We start from the raw sequence: 16,921 nt of genomic DNA on the forward strand, positions 1-16,921 counted from the left end.
CTTCCCCCTTTCTTCTGGAAGTAGCAACCGCATTTTCCTCTGGGAAATGATCTCTCCCTTATTTGCAGTCCATATGACTCTGGGTAAAGCTGACCTATCCTCTCATCCCAGAAGTGGGTGTGTTCTGCCGGTGAAATTAAGGCAACAACCCTTCTCAATTGCATAGATTGATCCAAGGGTGAGTACATGACCCAAGCCAAGCCAATAAAAATCAATGAGGATTAACCCAAGGTTAATGGCACATGTATTAGAACTCTCTTTTCCATTGGGATTGGTAAACTGGGAGAATGTAAGTCTGGAGATACTGAATGTCACGCTACAGGAACAACCCTCCCAAGAATGATGGCAACCCAGAGAAAAGCAAGAGCAGCAGGGATGGATTCCTAGTGAACCCTTGGACTTCATTAAATGAGCCAGCAAAATTCCTTTTTTGTTTAAGCCGGTTTGAACTGAGCCTGACACAACCCAGACTCCTGATGAATACAGTAAGCACATTCAGTTTTTAAAATAAGATTTTACTTAAAGCCATTATATTTTCTACATATGGCTTCTGCTCCAAAAGAGTCTGTTCATTATTTTTAGGAACTCCTGTTATGTGTAGGTTAGCTCTTTGATATCTGTATTTCATGTTTACTCTATTCTTTCATTTTCATTTCTTTATCTTTTGCTTTTGTGTTCTAGGAAATTTATCTTCAGTTTGCCTTTTACTCATTAATTCAGTTTTCTGCAGTGTCCATTTGTAAGCTACGGCTTCCATTTTGGAGTTTAATTCAATAACTGTGTTTTCCAGCCTGATAAAATGTTTCTTCCATTTGGATTGTTTCCTTTTTATAATGGCTTGCTCTGGTCACACAAATGTAAATTGTTTTAGCATCTAGCATATGGCATTCTTTGATAAACAGAAAAAAGTGAATGAGGTTATTATTCATTTTTCAGGTCAATGATTTTCCTGATTCTATCACTTAACTCCCCTTAGCTTGCTTTGTCTTTATAGCCTCTGCCACCTGGTATATATCTGTATCAAGACCTAGAGCAATGGCTGCACACGTTGGCACTAAAATCTATTTATTGGACATGTAAACGGATCAGTACAGATGTGTTTTCACTCTTAATTTGCTCAAAGTCCCATTGAGAAGGTAAAACTAGCACAAAAAGGTAAATAACCATCCCAGGCAGCTAACTGAGAGCTATCAGAAACACATACATGATTAATAGCTAAATAAATTGTGCCGATACAGGTGTATACTCTAGAATCAGAGCCAGGTATGCAGACAGGAGGAGATCATTTAGTGCTTGAATAATCGGAACAGTGTCCACAGAGGATCCAAGGATTGAAGGGAACTTCGAAGAAGGGTATGATTTAGAAAGGAAGGAGTCTGGTGGATTCTTCTAAAGAGCATTTCTCTGGGATTCAGATAATTTCACCTATGCAGTTAGCACCCATTATATCCCTGAAAGATACAACTACTTTTCCTATAAGGTAAGAGAATTTCAGGCTCGAACAGAGAATTTTAGATTGAAAAATTCAAGCCCATTTTCTATTCCTCCACCCCCAAACAAAGGTGCGGAAAGCAGTTGAGGAAACAGGCTGAGGTGAGTTTCCTTGGAGCCTTGCTCTCTTGCATCTCTGTTTGATCCCTGGGTCATTCTCTCAGGCATCTCTGGTCAGAAACACTTTTAAACGCCAAATCTCATCCTCACTGGGTTTGCATTGTGCCTAGAAAGATGGTGACACCAATAAAAGTTTGTTGCTTAAAGACACAGCCTAAGACTCACACAATGCACACTTCATACACACTAATTGCTTCCATCTCTAGTAACTTTCAGCTTCTCATTACCTAAATTATTTCAGTGCACTCAACCTGGGGGTTATCTTCCTATAGGGAATCAAAAGAGGTGCCAGAAACAGATAAAAATCAAGAAAACAACAATTTGAAAAGGTTATCGTTGGCATCAGGGAATGTCTGTGTTGGAAAGGATCTCCAGGTTCATTAGCCCCCACTCCCAGCACAGGAACCCTCTTTGTCATGACTTGGACAGATGTTATCCAATTCTGCTTCATGACTTTTAAGACCTGGGTGCCACATTCTGCAGTTGTCATCTGCAAACATGATAGGCAGGTGAATGTGGCAAGCAACCCATATTTAAATATACTTGAAGCCCTCCTGGAATTTACACAGCCACATCTTTCCCTGTACTGCCCTACAAGAAGCGTAACAGAAGAAGCTCTTCTGAGCCTCCTGCTATGTTATAGAGAGCAAGAAAGGGAAGGGAAGAGACAGGGCGAAGAGGGAAAGGATGACTTCATATTGTAGTGTTCAAGCTGGAATAATTTTCCCTCCCACCTTGCTGGAGTGCTTTCCAAGTGCTATTTCCTGGAGCAGCGCCAGATTAGTTGTTCCAGAATTCCCAGGGGGCTTTGCACAGAGTCCCAGACCCCATCCCTGAGAGTTGAATTTGGTACATCTGGGATGAGACCTGGGCATCTCTATTTGTTAAAGCTTTGGATTATTTTGAAGTGCAGTCCGTTTGAAAGTCACTTTATTAGAGGGCTCTGGACTAGGTCACCCCATTCCTGGTGGTTGAAAAACCTCATGCAAGCAGATCACTCCTATGTCCTCTGGCAGTTTTCTGTAAGCATGTTTTTGTGTTGCTGAAGGCAGCCCCATCAGCCCCCGGGGGAATAATCCTTTGCTGTTCTCTCCAGCCATACTCTACAGGATCACCTGAGGCCTCTTTATTGCAGCACAGCATCCAGCTTGTACTCTTTGTTGTGGGCTGGCCAAGATGCTGACAGGAACAAAAATGACTTGTTTTTGAGAGTAAAGATACAAGCTTTGACTCAGATGACGCACACATGTTCATGGAGGGAGACTCTCACATCCGACCTACCTTCTTCCGTCCACAGAGAGTCACGTTGCTACTCTAACCACATCACTAATTCCGAAAGATGGGGACTCCTACACAGGGCCTCCAGGTCAATGCCTCTGATTAGGGCAGGGAACTGGAAGGCATCCAACCTCAACTTCCTGGTACCCCAAGTTCTCTCAGCAACAACAGCGAAAGCCCATGGATGTAACTGCATTACAGAAGGCAAGGCCCTCAATGTGTAGACTCTCTGGGGTGCTATTTTAAAAGGCAGACTCTCAAGCCCCACAAACAGATGTTTTGAAGATCGGAGTGAGGCCAGGAAATCCACCTTTTGAACAAGCAGGACTAGGGAATTCTGAGTAAGGCTAGTATTTGAACTTTACCCATTTGGGACTGAACCTCAAAGGAAAAAAGGAATCTGGAAAAGGAAATGAAGTCCCCCCCCCCGCCCTTCCAGGGCCATGGCTGCATATGTTCTTGAGATATTGGCCAGGCCCCTTATTTCTTTGACATTCCCCTTGCTTTCCTGTCCCCTCGTCTTCCTTAACAGGCCTTCTTATCTGCCGGAAGACTAGTCTTTCTTTAAGGCTAGCAGTTAGCCTTGATTGAGGATCCAGTTCTATACATGTGGGCATAGAGAACAGAGCAAGAAGACAGGGCAAGTGAGCAGAACTATACAGGGAAGGGAGGGACAGTGTTGGAAGAGAAGCCCAGGCTTGGAACTTGCCCATGGCAAAAAAAAAAAATTGAAAATTTGTACCCTCATTATGTCACCAGGAATTGAAATTAAGTTATGACTCACGACTTACCCATGAAGCTCTTTCCCAATTAGTCTGGGTTGTGTCATCAAAAGACCTGAATTTAAGTCATGACTCCATCACTTATTGGCTTCGTGATCTTGGGAAAATTATTGAACTCTCTGACATTTAGTTTCCTTATCTGTAAAATAGGGGTAATCGCTTGATAAAGGTGCTGTTCGTTTTGATGAGGTGATATATAAAAATGCTCAGCCCAGGTTTTGGCACATGGAAGGCAGAAAAATAAACCACCCTAGGTATTATGAATAATATAATTCTGTCCTTTCCACACCTTTCCTCTCACAACCTACTGACTTACTCTAGGCACCAGACAACCTGAATTACTAAATGTTCTCTAGGGCCCCAATAAGCCATGGGTTTTAAAATCTAATGGAATGGTCTAATCCCATCTCCATCACCAACTCATAAGCTGTGTGACCTTCCTTCCTGGGCCTCTGTTCCCTTCTCTGTGGATCAGTGCCAATACATCAAGTTTCTGCAAAGGCCTGGTGCATTCACTGATGCACACAAGCAGCCCAGGACCATGCTCGGAGCCCCCTGTGCTGCAGCCTCCCCTTCCCCTCCTTCCCTGCAGGCTCCCATGTTTGTCCATGACTTTCTACAGCAGTGCCTTTGTTCAAACTGTTTCTTCCACCCAAATGTCCCTTCCCTTTTTCTGCTCATTAGAGTTCTTCCCAAAGCCGCCTTCATCCTACCTCAACCCCAACAGTCAAGATACCCGGATAATCACCCTTCATTGACAAATAGAGTATGTATTGTGATTCTGTGATGTGTCAGGCACTGTTGCTCATGACCAGGGATATAGAGATGATTAAGGTCTAGTCCCCAAGAAATTCAGTCTACTTAACATAAGAACATAAGAACCATATGAACATAAGAACAAATAACTGTCCTCCAAGGAAGTGGGGGTAATAATAGAAGTGACTCAAAAGTGCTGGGACAGCACAGAAGAGGGAGCTCTTGGGTCTGACTCAGGTGGGATGGAGAAGCCTTTATAGAGACACAGACCTTTGACTGGAAGGATAAGTGATGTTTGACAGGGGGAGAAGGGGGAGTAGTTTGTCTAAGACTGACCCAGAGCCATAGAGGTCTGAGATAGGCAGGTGGGCCAACAGTGCTAGAGGCTGACCAGGAATGGGGAGGGCACAGAGACAGAGCTGGAAAGAGAAGAGGACCAGGTGCCAATGGCCTTGAGTCTGGGCAGGGAAAGGTCCAGGAAGTTGCCTCCATTCCACCCCCGCCTAGGCACATGGGGACAGTGGAGAGCAGATCTGTCATTTCCAAGGAACATTCCAGAGCAGGAGCAGTCCACGGAAATCCCTCATCTCTAGTCCCCCTCATATCATTGGCTGGAAGGTCATGGGCTACAGGCTTGTAATTCAAAGGACCCAGGGGTCTGGAGGCAGACTTCTGTTGCTTTTTGTTTTTTTTTTTAACTACAAATGGACAACTTTCTTTGATTTCTTAAATTCAATTGCAAAATTTAGAAAATCCCACTCCACTAAGGAGAGAGTGAAAGTTAGAAGATCCAGTGCTTTCTGAGGAAGGTTGCAATTTGGGTGTGACAAATTTCACCAGAATCTCAGCATCCAGCCATCTCCCTCCATGAGCCAGAGGTCAACAACCTCAGGCAGGAATAATGTCTCATCCTAAGGCCTTCTGGAATATGTTTCTGGCCAGAGGTGGTTGGTCTCCAGGCTGTGCCTGGTCCTCATGCCCAGCCAACATCATTGCCTTCCAGACCTCAGGGCAACTGGCAGTGGCTACTTACTCACTGCCTCCTGGCCTTACCACACAAGGCCAGGAGGGGCTGGGGCCAATCTCCCCATTCTTTTCCCCATATTTTTTTGTGTTCCAGATTTACTAAATGTCTCACCTTCCTCCAGACACAGCAGCTCTTTCACAATGCCTAAAATCTTTTTCCAGATAAATGGCTTCATCTGGAAGGGCTTGATCACCATCATTCCTATCTCCTTTCCCCATCCCGGTTCCCTAAACACACGCACACTCATATATTCAACTCCCACTCTCCCTGGCAAACTCCTATTCACCCTTCAATTTCAGTTACGTGTCACTGTTCTTAGCAAAACCTCCCTTGACCACACCCTCCTCCTCTAGGTAGTAAATCACTCTCTCTTTGGGGTCTTACAGCACTTCTTCCCCAACTCTTAACTAATAATACTGTCATATTGCACAGCAACATATCTGACCATTCATTTGTGACCATCCCCCCCACCCCAACACCACTGCCCTGCCCCAGGGAGACAATTCCTCCAGGGCAGTGCTGGAGACTTACACATTTCTATCCTCAGCACCCAGCTGAAAGCCTAGTTTAGAGGAAACGCTGTTGACTGATTGATGGTCTTCACCACTACACTGGAAGCTCAATGGGGTATGGACTTTGTCTTGTTCAGTGTTGCGTCCTCAGGAGTCTGGTATGTAGAAGGCATTCAATAAAAATTGGTTGAATTAATTACATTTAATCAAGCCAGGACAATTCAGTGAAATGAAACACTTGGTCAAGTTGCTTAAGTTCCTGAAAATTGATTTATCTGAAGATCATCAATGACTTTGGATAATTATTAAATATATCTTTTTTGTGCAAGCTGTGAAACATATGAAGATAAATAAACTTGCTTATAGATAAGTGGGAGAGGGGATGAGATGTTTATAAAAATAATAGTACACAAGATAGAAAGCAATACATGCCAAGAAGAGAAAGTGCTGTGGGTATTCTGGAGAGAGGTCGCTTCCTCCATAGGATTGATCAGGGGGTCTTCACAGAGGACAAGCCATTTAACTTGGGACATCATTGATGATGTTTTCCACCCTGACCTTGGTCCACAGGCAGCCATGTGACCCTGGTCTCCTGGCTATAGCTGATTGGAAAGTAGACAACTGATCTAAGCTGAGCTGTTAGTCTCTGTCTCCCAGTAATTTGGTCTTGGGACTTTAGAGCACTAGTCAGTCTTGGCTGGTCCCTTGAATTAAAGACTGGTAACCTCTAGAGCTGTGCAGTTGCAGTCCTCTGCAAACTGCTCAGAGATGCAGAGAAAGCTGCCAAGAGAAGCAGAAAGGAGTGACCACATGGCCTCAGAGAGCAAGAAGCTGAGTCCTGGCTTTCTGATGACTTCTGCTCCTGGTTCCAGTCCCTCTGTGTCGTGCAGCAGCTTCCATCCCATGGATATTCTGAGACACCCCAGGCTCCTTACAGTAAATTCCCCCTTTTTGCTGCAGCTAGCTGGACTGTACCATTGCAGCTAGCAACCTTGGTGAAGACTCTTGTTGTGTGAAGAAATGGGCCATGACCAGTATGGGAGCTGATGGGGAAGGGGTATATGGTTTGTTTGTCTGCCTTTCCACCCTACACTCCCTCACTCACCCTCAGCATGTCCAGTATGGTGACCCCTCCATCTCCCCTAAACCTGGCCAGCGGTCTGGCAATAAGGAACTTTATGACAGACAAAGGCAGTCCTGTCAGTTCATAGGTGTCTGGAAATCCAGTCTTCCAGACTCCTGAAATAAACTGGATATCTATGGTCCCAGAGAATGTCTCCATATCCAGGGTCCCAGTAGCAGAAGTCACTCACCCCATGGAACAGAGCCCCAAAGCACTGGCACACACACATGGATATGTGTGTGCACACGTGTGAGTGGTAAGGAACATGCAGATCTGTGTGGAAATGCTCCCTCAGTGCACATTCTTAGACTCCTGTCAGTGTGTGTAAGCACTGCTCTATGGAGAAAATCATAGAGAGTCATCATTACAAAAAGGTGCACTCAGCTCCTTCTGGTGGCTTTGAGGTCGGCAAAAGTGCACACACGGCAACCTCTTTACAAAAATTCAACCCAGCTACTCTGAACCGAATCACACCCTCAATCAAGGCCTGTACTGTGTGGGAGAGCTCCAGGAGGACAGTGGTGTTTCTCAGGGCTTTGTGGGACTCTGACATTTGGTAAATCGGGTCGGGGAAGAGGGTGGCCAGATTTTATGGGGCCCAGAGGCATATATAATGGGAGGGAGAACTGTCTTTTAAGAAAAAAAATGTGTATATAATTACTTTGGCTGCCGAAAGGACCAATGAAAGTAAGAGACCCTGAAGCTTTTATTAGCATCACAGGAAATTGACTTGGGGGTGGGAAGGTGGGAGCTTAAAATTAAACCCCACTTTCCTTTGCTCTGTCCTTGTCATTTCTATACAAATTGAAGCCCCCAAGGACTGCAGTTCCACAACTGCACCACTTCCCTTGCAGAGGGGATGCCTGGGCTGTAGTGTGGGCTTGCACACGCCCCCTGCAGGCTAGCGAGGTCAAGACCGGATGGAACAATGGGCCAGGTGAAGAATGTGAACTCTTCTGACCCGGCAATTCCCAAACTTGATCTTGATCCTTTTATTTCTACAACTCACAAATCATCCCCCTTCTCTGGATCCCCAAGTCACACAATCCTTTCCTTTGGTGGGGGTTGGGGGGTGGGCGGGTGGAGGCAGGAGGGAGATGTACCATTATTCTGCAGTACTGCCTCTAGGTCTGGTAGGCAATGTAGCTAAGAATGGGAGCTTGCAACCAGGCTGCCTGGGTGTGGAGCCCAGCTCTGCCACTTAGCTGGATGACCTTGGGCAAGTTATTTTAGCGTTCTCTCTGACTTTCAGTTTCCGCTCTGTAAAACTAAAATAAAGTTAGGCCCTATCTCATACAGTTATGTGAAAATAATTCAGGAAAAATGTCTAACACAGTAGGGCTCACGAGGTTGACTCTTATGGGTCATAACTCATCAGCCAGCAGCTGTTGGATTTTAATGCTCTGGCCTCCCAACCTCGTGAGGATCGTGACCTCTTGTTGGACAAGTCTCTTTCCTCAATCCTCTCTCTGAGGAACTCAAATAATTTCTAAGATATACTGCCTTGGAGCAGAAGACAAGGAACTTCGGGCAATTCTCCCCATTTTACAGCCAGGCAAAATAAGGCCCAGAGATGTTAGGGGCAGGGCCAAAGCCTCAGAGAAAAGTAAAGTCGTGTCTACAAGTGGAGCTGAGGCCTCGTGGCCCCTCGGTAGTATCCTCTGGACAGGGAAGGAGGTGGGGTTGTCCCGTGGAACACCACCACTCTGCCTGGTACTCTGTTAATGAAGAGGGGTAGTTGGGCACAGTGGCTTACCCTGTAGTCCCAGTGACTCAGGAGGCTGAGCGGGGAGAATTGTTTGAGCCCAGGAGTTCGAGGCTGCAGTGCACTGTGATCACACCTATGAATGAAGAGCCATTGCACTCCAGCCTGGGCAATATAGTGAGACCCCATCTCAAAAAAAATTAAAAGAGGAAATAGGCAGCAAGAGGTCTGGGGAAAGTCATCTGTCCCCATGACCTACAGTAGGTGTGCCCTGCTTCCTCCTTCAACTCTACCTCAGCACAACAAAACACAGAAGGTGCTGGGCTCTCTGAGAAAGGACTGCCTGTCAGGAGGTCTGTGGCCTGTGAGTCACAGCTCTGCTACTAGCTAGCTCTGAAATCCACTTCTTCTGCCTGTAAAATCAGGGATTAGGCTGAATGACATCTAAGGTTTTTATCTTAAACCTCTTCAGAAATTGCTTCATCTCATAGTCACGTGGAGAAAGAGCCAGAAGCCAATATCCCTGAATGTGGCACTTCCTGCCAACCACGACACCTTCTCCGGACTCCCATCATGTCCCAGGGAGTCCTGATCCATGTGGGGACATAGTCTGAAATGGCCAGCTGCTGTCCTCTTTTGGCCACGGAACCTCTAGGGTTTGTGAGTGATAAGAGTAAGTCTGGAGGAGGCAGCAGGAAACGTCCTTGAGGAAAAAAATCAGGAAAATGATTTTTCCATTTAAAGGGCAATGTTTCAAATAATTTTTAAGGCAAATGAACATAGACACCTGCCCATTCCCAATATACAAATTCCCAAACATATTCTTGTTTTCCAGGAAAAGCAGTAAAGTTCTCAGGATAAGCTACAGTAGCAGAAATGGAGACATTTGCAAGAATACCTGAACTCTCAGAGGTGGGGGATGTGTAAATGAGTGACTGCAGGTCAGTGTGGAAACCCTCTGGTGCCTCTGACATCCCTGTGTCTGCTTAGGAGGATGTACAACATGACCTCCACCTCACCCCACCCTCCGCCATGAATTCCCTTCCTGCCTGAGAATTCTAGAATTCTACACCAGTTGAGCAAGAAAGTACAAAGAAGGACTGACTTGGCAAAATCCCATGGGGCCCTGGTGAAATGAACAGGTTTGGCAATGATTGTGTCACTATGACCCCGGACAAGTGACTTAACTTGACCATGCAAAAGCCAAGGATGTTCACATCCTGTCCAGCAGCAAAGTCTCTACACTGCAGGGAGTGAGCCCTGACCCTTAGAGGTTGACCCCAGGGAAGGAGTCAGGGAAGGTTCTTCTTCCTCCAAGTCTTACCCCAGCTTCAGCACAAGGAGGCTTTGTGAACTGGTTATCAGGCAATACTTCCCATTTACTGGGCTGTGAACATCCCTGAGTCTGTAGCCCTGGGCTGGACAAAGGGTGAGAATCCAGACAAAGATCACAAGACAGCCATTACCTTCGAGGCCTCCCAGAATGATGGAGGAAGTTGCCAGACTAAAGAAGGTGATATAGAACACATTAAAATACAGCCATGTATCACTTAACGGTGGGGATATGTTCTGAGAGATGCCTTATTAGGCGATTTTGTCATTGTGCAAACATCATAGAGTGTATTTACACAATAAGATAGGCCATACAGTATGGCCTATTGCTCCTAGGCTACAAACCTGTACAGCATGATGCTGTACTGAATACTGCAAGCAATTGTAACATGATGGTAGGTTATTTGTGTATCTAAACATATCTAAACATAGAAAAGGTATAGTAAAATACAGCATCACAATCTTATGGGACCACCATCATATATGTGGTCCATTATTGACTGAAACAACATTAAGTGGTGTATGACTGTAATCCTATAGGAACTTATGGGGGAAAAACAATGGTAAGTGAAAATTAACATAGTACAAGCCACCAGCCTCACAAGAATGAAGGATTGTGATGGCTAATTTATGGTCAACCTGACTGAATCACAGGATGTCCAGATGTCTGATTAAGCATGATTTCTGGGTGTGCCTGTGAGAATGTTTCTGGAAGAGATTAGCATTTGAAGTTGTGGACCGAGTGAAGCAGATTGCCCTTCCCAGTGTAAGTGGGCACAGTCTGATCTACGAAGGGTTCCAGTAGAACAAAAAATGTGGGGGAAAGGAGAATTCCCCCTCTCTGCCTGACTGCTTGGACTGAAGCATCCATCTTCTCCTGCCTGGGAGCTTCTGGTTCTTAGGCCTTCAGACCTGAACTAGAATCTAGACCATGGGACTCTCCGACTGGCCTTCGAACTATACCATCGGCTTTCCTGGGTCTCCAGCTGCAGACAGGTGATCATGGGGCTTCTCAGCCTCCATAATCACGTGAGCCATACATTACACTTTATAATAAATCATACACACACACACACACACATATTTCTATTGGTTCTGTTTCTCTGGAAAATCCTCATACATAAATGAACTGAATTAATCAAAGAAGGCTTCTTCTTGGAGAAGGTGAGTTTTAAGGCTGTTAATAGAAGGAATAAAAAGAAGGGAGTCTTTGATTCAGACACAACTGATGGAACAAGATTGGGCTATGGGGGATAACTTGAGGGTAGGCTCTGATCCAGGAGCAGGCAGGTAAACAGCTATCCATGTGTAGTATGTAGAGGCTGTAAGAAGCTCATAGCAAATTGCCCCCAAGTCTTGGGTCTGTCTGCCCATACATAGAATGAGGAAGAAAGTAGACTAGCTAGTCTCTACAGCTCCTTCCAACTCTAGCATTCTACAGTTCACAATGCTAAAAGTGTGGGAAGGAGTCAAATGGTGAGTTGGCTTGGGTTGAGTAGAAAACAGACGGTCAGTAGGAGGGGAGTAGGCCAGGCTCTTGAGGCATCCAATATGAGAGTAATTTAAGCATATCTGCTTGGGCTGAGCAAACTCAAACCCCATCCCTGACCAAACACCATCCAGGACTAGTTCTTATAAAGCAGCCTCAGAGCCGAAGGCAACTTGTGTGTATGACAGACTACACCCAGCTGGATGCAAAGAGACTGAAATGTTCAAGAAGGTGGGCTAGGTCTAGAAAAGTGCTGCAGCTTCAAGGTGACATGTCCGTCCCCTTTCACAACAGACTACTGCCCTCAGACTGTTGTCAGGCTGAACTGTACCAGCCTTGGTGGCCAGGTGTTACTCTACTTCCCAATTCTCCAGCTGGCCCTTGTGTCTGGATCTTGGCTGGCCCCTATGCCTAAGCTTTTTGTGTGGAGAATGAAAGGCCCTGAGAGACACCTGGGCCAGAGCATAACAGCCAAGGTTGCTTTAGCTGGCATGGGGAGATGGAGGAAAGGTTTGGGTGATCTGCTGGGCACAAAGCAGTTTTGGGACCCCACATCCTGCCCTGAAGGATGCATTCACTGACCCCTTTCCCTGAGATTCCAATATTTTCCATCCCACAGCACTTTTGCCAATTCACATGAGTGCCATGGGCAGAAATAGGTATGGAAATAGGGAGCATAGCAGGATTACAGCTTGACAAAGCACCGGGCTTGGTACAGGTCACGAAACGTGGTCCAGGGAAATCCCCAAACAGAAGTGCCCCAGATGGTTTCCCCATTACTTTGGGTAACTTTCCATTGCCACACACCCACCCCTACCCACCTCGCAGGTCTCTTCTAAAGAACCTATTGCTCACCTTGTGACTTGTCAGGCATGAGAATCAAAAGAAGCAATGAGCCCAGTTCCTGAACTTGAGAAGCTAAAATCTACGTGAGAAGATGAAACTTACACCCATGCTACAAGTAGGGAGGACCCAACAGGAGGACCCGGGGCCAATCGTAGTATAAGAGCTCAGAGAGGGGGTGTCGACGTGAGCTGGAACAGTGGGAAGAGGCTTCACAAAGGAGGGACACGGGGTCATGGGAATCAGTGAATGTGTGGGAGGCAGGGCAGGAGTCATGGAACGGGTGACAGACAATGAAGTGTAAGATGTGACGGATAGTAGACAGAAATAGAGTGAAATAAACCACCACGTATTGAGTGCCTACTGTATGCTGTGCCAGGAACTTTCCACCTGTTATTTCATTTTATCCTCCCAATAAGAGCGGCAGTATCTTTATTTCCAAGTTGCAGGTGGGGAAACTGAAAGGTTCATATGAATTTAGAGTTGTTCTGGTGGCCAATGAGAAGTCTCTCCCAATGACCAAACTGGGGAATAACTTGATGGTGATGGTGATGGAATGAGATTGGCCTGGCCATGGTGTCCAAGGAACTAGAGAACATTGCCCATCCACCACCTGAAGAGCCATGACCCAGGAGCCCCTAGATGTCTTTGGAATATTAAGTGGTGGTCTCTAACTTAGGGATCTGCCCTCTTGACTCAGGTGCAGTAACGCTAGCCTTAGCCCAGGCTTCCACCCACACCTCCCTGTCCCCACTCTCCTTCCCCTGCTACTCAGCCCCTGTTTCTTGTCAACAGGCACATTCCTCCCTAGCCCTTCCACCAGATGATGCCATTAATCACTACCAACAGTTAAGGAAGCCACCGAGGTGTTATCATAACAAGCACTCGAACTATGACTATGACTAATCGAGTGGTGTTAGAGGTTCAGAAAGCATTAATAATTGCTATAATGTTTTTTCTGCCTTGTGTTTTTTCCTGTTGTTTGAGGTTCCAGGCATGAAATGGGGGGTGAAAGGAAGGCCCAACCTTTCTGGAGTTGAGAGGATGTGCCATTTTGTTCAGCCTCCCAACCAGCCTTGCAGTGGGCAAGGGGATTGCCTGCTGCAGCCTCTTTGACTGTCCGAGCAGCACCTTGACAGAGGTCTGAGCGACGCAGGATGAGTCAGGCCGGCTGGGGGAATCGGAGGCATTCGACCAGAGCGCAACTGCCAGGCCGCACAGTCGGGGAATCCCTCAAGGGAACCAGGGACCCATGCTGACCAAATCCGGCCCGTAGGAAAGCCCTGTCTTGCTACATGACCCCTGATTCATGGCTTTCCCCTCCTGGGGCCCAGCTCACACGCTGCCCCTAAAGCAGCTATCACCAGCTGCCTTACATTATTTTTAAAACTGTTACCCCCAAAGTCCTCAGAGAACCAACTCCCTGAGATGAAGAGACTGAAATGTCAGAAGCTATAAAAGTCATCGGTAGAAGTCCCCATCGGGATTTAGCTCCAGGTATAAACCTCTGAGGACGGGGCTGACCAACCCTGAGGATTGTCAGTGGCTTGCGTGGGTGTCCCACAAGCGCATTCATGCATTCAGATGCAAATCCTTCTAACTCTAATGGATCCTGAAAGCCCTTCATTCCACTGTCATTAAAATGCAAACCATTCCCGGGGCAAGGAAACTAACATTTATTGTGGTACCTTTGTGCCAGGTACCACGAAGTACTTCATTTCAGCTAATTATATGCCAATTAGTTCCCCATAGCTCTGTTAAGGGACAGCAGAGTGTGGCCTCTGCAGCCACACTGCCCAGGATTCAAATCCTCGTTCTGACACTTATCAGCTGTGTGGGCTTGGATTGGGCACATCACCTCTCTGAACTCAGTTTCCTCACCTATAAGATGGGCTTAAGAGAGGTACATACATCTAGCCAGGCATAGTGGCTCACTTCTGTAATCCCAGCACTTTAGGAGGCCGAGGCAGGTGGATCACGGGGTCAGGAGATCGAGACCATCCTGGCCAACACGGTGAAACCCCGTCTCTACTAAAAATACAAAAATTAGCTGGGCGGGATGGCATGCACCTCTAATCCCAGCTACTCGGGAGGCTGAGGCAGGAGAATCACTTGAACCCAGGAAGCGGAGTTTGCAATGAGCCAAGATCACGCAATTCCACTCCAGCATGTGCGACAAAGCAAGACTCCATCTCAGAAAAAAAGGGGGGGTGGGGGGATTGTGAATGTGCTAAACCACAAAGGGTCAATCAGAGCATCATGTTTTTGTCATTACACAATTTTTTCTAGGGTGGCCCTGTCAGGGAGCATCCATCACTGCTCATAAATATAGCCTTTAATGGAGGGGTGGAGGGGTGTGAGGCCATGCCAGGTTGGGAAAGGGAAGAAAAAGATGGTTAAGGAATTTAGGTCTGCCCCTGGCTCAGGAACACTCAGTAATGTTCACTCAGGAAGTGGGTGGGCAGTTGGTTTGCTTGTATACTATTTCCAGAGTAGACTTTTTATGCTGTTCCCCAGGCTTTCTCAGAATCTTGGAACCAAGAGAAGGCATCTCAGACTCAGCCTTCAGAAGCCACAAATATTACCAGGATGGGGCAATTCCAGAGAAGTGGGCATCTGCCCGTGAGTGGCACTGCCCATCTTAAATGTTGGGAAAGGCAGAAGAGATGATAAATCCAACCAGCCTGGGAAGACCCAGGGCCTCCCCACCCCCACTTAAATGCACACACATGCACACATGTACAGGGCCAGGAATGTTCCAATTTACTTAGACACCCTGTCTGGGATATTACCAGTGAAAACTACAAGTCTTTTTCTGGGAGGGTGAGAGGTGCAGTTACAACCTATTTTTAAAAGTGTTCAGTTGGCCAGTTACCTTTAAGAAAATGGGGCTTTTACAGGGGGAGGAGAAAGGAGCCTCTGGTGAGGGTGAAGTTCTTGGTGAAGAAAACCACAATGAGGCTTTGAAAGCCAAAACGCTAGTGAGAGGGCACTGGGGCTGGGCATGGGGCACAGGAAGCTTTGGGACTGAGCACAGTGTGCAGACAGCCAAAGTCAAAACCTAGGGACCGGGCAAGGTGGCTCACGCCTGTAATCCCAGCACTTTGGGAGGCCAAGGTGGGCAGATCACTTGAGGCCAGGAGTTCGAGACCAGCCTGGCCAACATGGTGAAACCCTGTCTCTACTAAAAATACAAAAATTAGCCAGCCATGGTGGCCGGCGCCTGTGATCCCAGCTGCTCGGGAGGCTGAGGCAGAAGAATCGCTTGAACCCAGGCGGTGGAGTTTGCAGTGAGCCAAGATCATGCCATTGTACTCCAGCCTGGGCAACAAGACCGAAACTCCATCTAAAAAACAAACAAACAAACAAACAAACAAAAAACCTAAGGACCTCCTCGTCATACCCAGCAGCAGAGCTCCTGGGAATTTGCCCAGCTGCATCCTGATAACGAACAAATGACTTTCCAATTAGTCCTCTCTGTCTAACTCTACAGTTGTCCCTTGAAACAATCTCTTTCTTACCAAGAAGGAAAAGGAAAAGGTCACTCTGGCATTCTGACTGGTATCTGTTTATTGGTGGATACGACATACACGGTCCATCTTCGTATCTTGATCAGCAAATGAGATGGTAAAACTGACCAGACCTGGGAAGCCCCTCTGCCTAGAAATGCCTTACACACACAGGCACCACACAGCAGAGAACAACTTAGCAAAATGGAATGAAGAAAGATATCGAAGGTCATCTATCATGTCATCCTCAACTTTCTGGAATCTGTGCTAAGAGAAACCTCTATGGAATCGAGGCTCTTGCCTCCATCCTGCCTGCACTGCCTTACGTTGAGGCACGTGCTAAGCAGATTCTGGAGATGGTGAGAACCCTAACAACTTTCCAGCACCTCTAACTGCTTCTGCCTCAGCTAATCTGGTCCTGGGGCAGTGGGGGGCAATGGGGGAACGGGATGAGGTGTCAGAGACCCGGACAAGTTCGTAAACCCCCAGACACCTGCCAGAGCCTTAAACTTGCGTCAGAGTCTGTCTTCACCAAAATGAAAGAAACCAAGAGTGCCACAACCAAATCACAGTAGCCGGAGTGGAAAATATAGCTCTGACACAGGCCGCTGGCTCTGGGGAAAATTCTGCCGATGAACCATACTGAGACTCAACGTTGTTTATCTTCTATAGTTGCCGAGCTTGGGTTTTTACATTTTACATTTTTTCCCTCTTTTTCTACCTGGGAGGTGCTAGGTATTTTCCTTCCCCTGCAGCAGAGGGGGAAGGAATGACCATAAGCAGGCCACAATCAGAGACAGAAACAGAACATGCCATGGGGCTCTGGTTTTTTTTCTGGGATACTGAGAGGATGGCAAAATGAGAGGACCATGCCCTGATGATATTTTTCAGCCTTTTAAAAATTATTGGAAGAACCACAATGAGATATTACCTTACCCCAGCCAGAATGGCCAT

The 16,921-nt window shown here is 46.6% G+C and overlaps 1 protein-coding gene across 4 annotated transcripts in view; it reads right to left on the reverse strand.

The window, feature by feature from the left end:
• The window catches only part of IL19 (interleukin 19), a 68,558-nt gene that overhangs the window by 32,514 nt on the left and 19,123 nt on the right, over nucleotides 1-16,921 (reverse strand). For 2 of the 4 annotated variants that reach the window (XM_063613666.1, XM_055233874.2), the window contains exons 2-3: nucleotides 5,986-6,121; nucleotides 3,681-3,810 (exon numbers count right to left, since the gene is read on the reverse strand). The exons of 1 other annotated variant lie outside the window; for it this stretch is intronic. In XM_063613666.1, the coding sequence (XP_063469736.1) occupies nucleotides 3,681-3,684 (4 nt within the window). In that variant the 5' untranslated portion in view covers nucleotides 3,685-3,810; nucleotides 5,986-6,121. The remainder of the gene's footprint in view (nucleotides 1-3,680; nucleotides 3,811-5,985; nucleotides 6,122-16,921) is intronic. One more of the 4 variants, XM_055233873.2, reaches the window with a different exon arrangement.

This window comes from Symphalangus syndactylus, chromosome 19 (genome assembly GCF_028878055.3).
Source record: "Symphalangus syndactylus isolate Jambi chromosome 19, NHGRI_mSymSyn1-v2.1_pri, whole genome shotgun sequence".
In the NCBI taxonomy this organism is placed as follows: Eukaryota; Metazoa; Chordata; class Mammalia; order Primates; family Hylobatidae; genus Symphalangus; species Symphalangus syndactylus.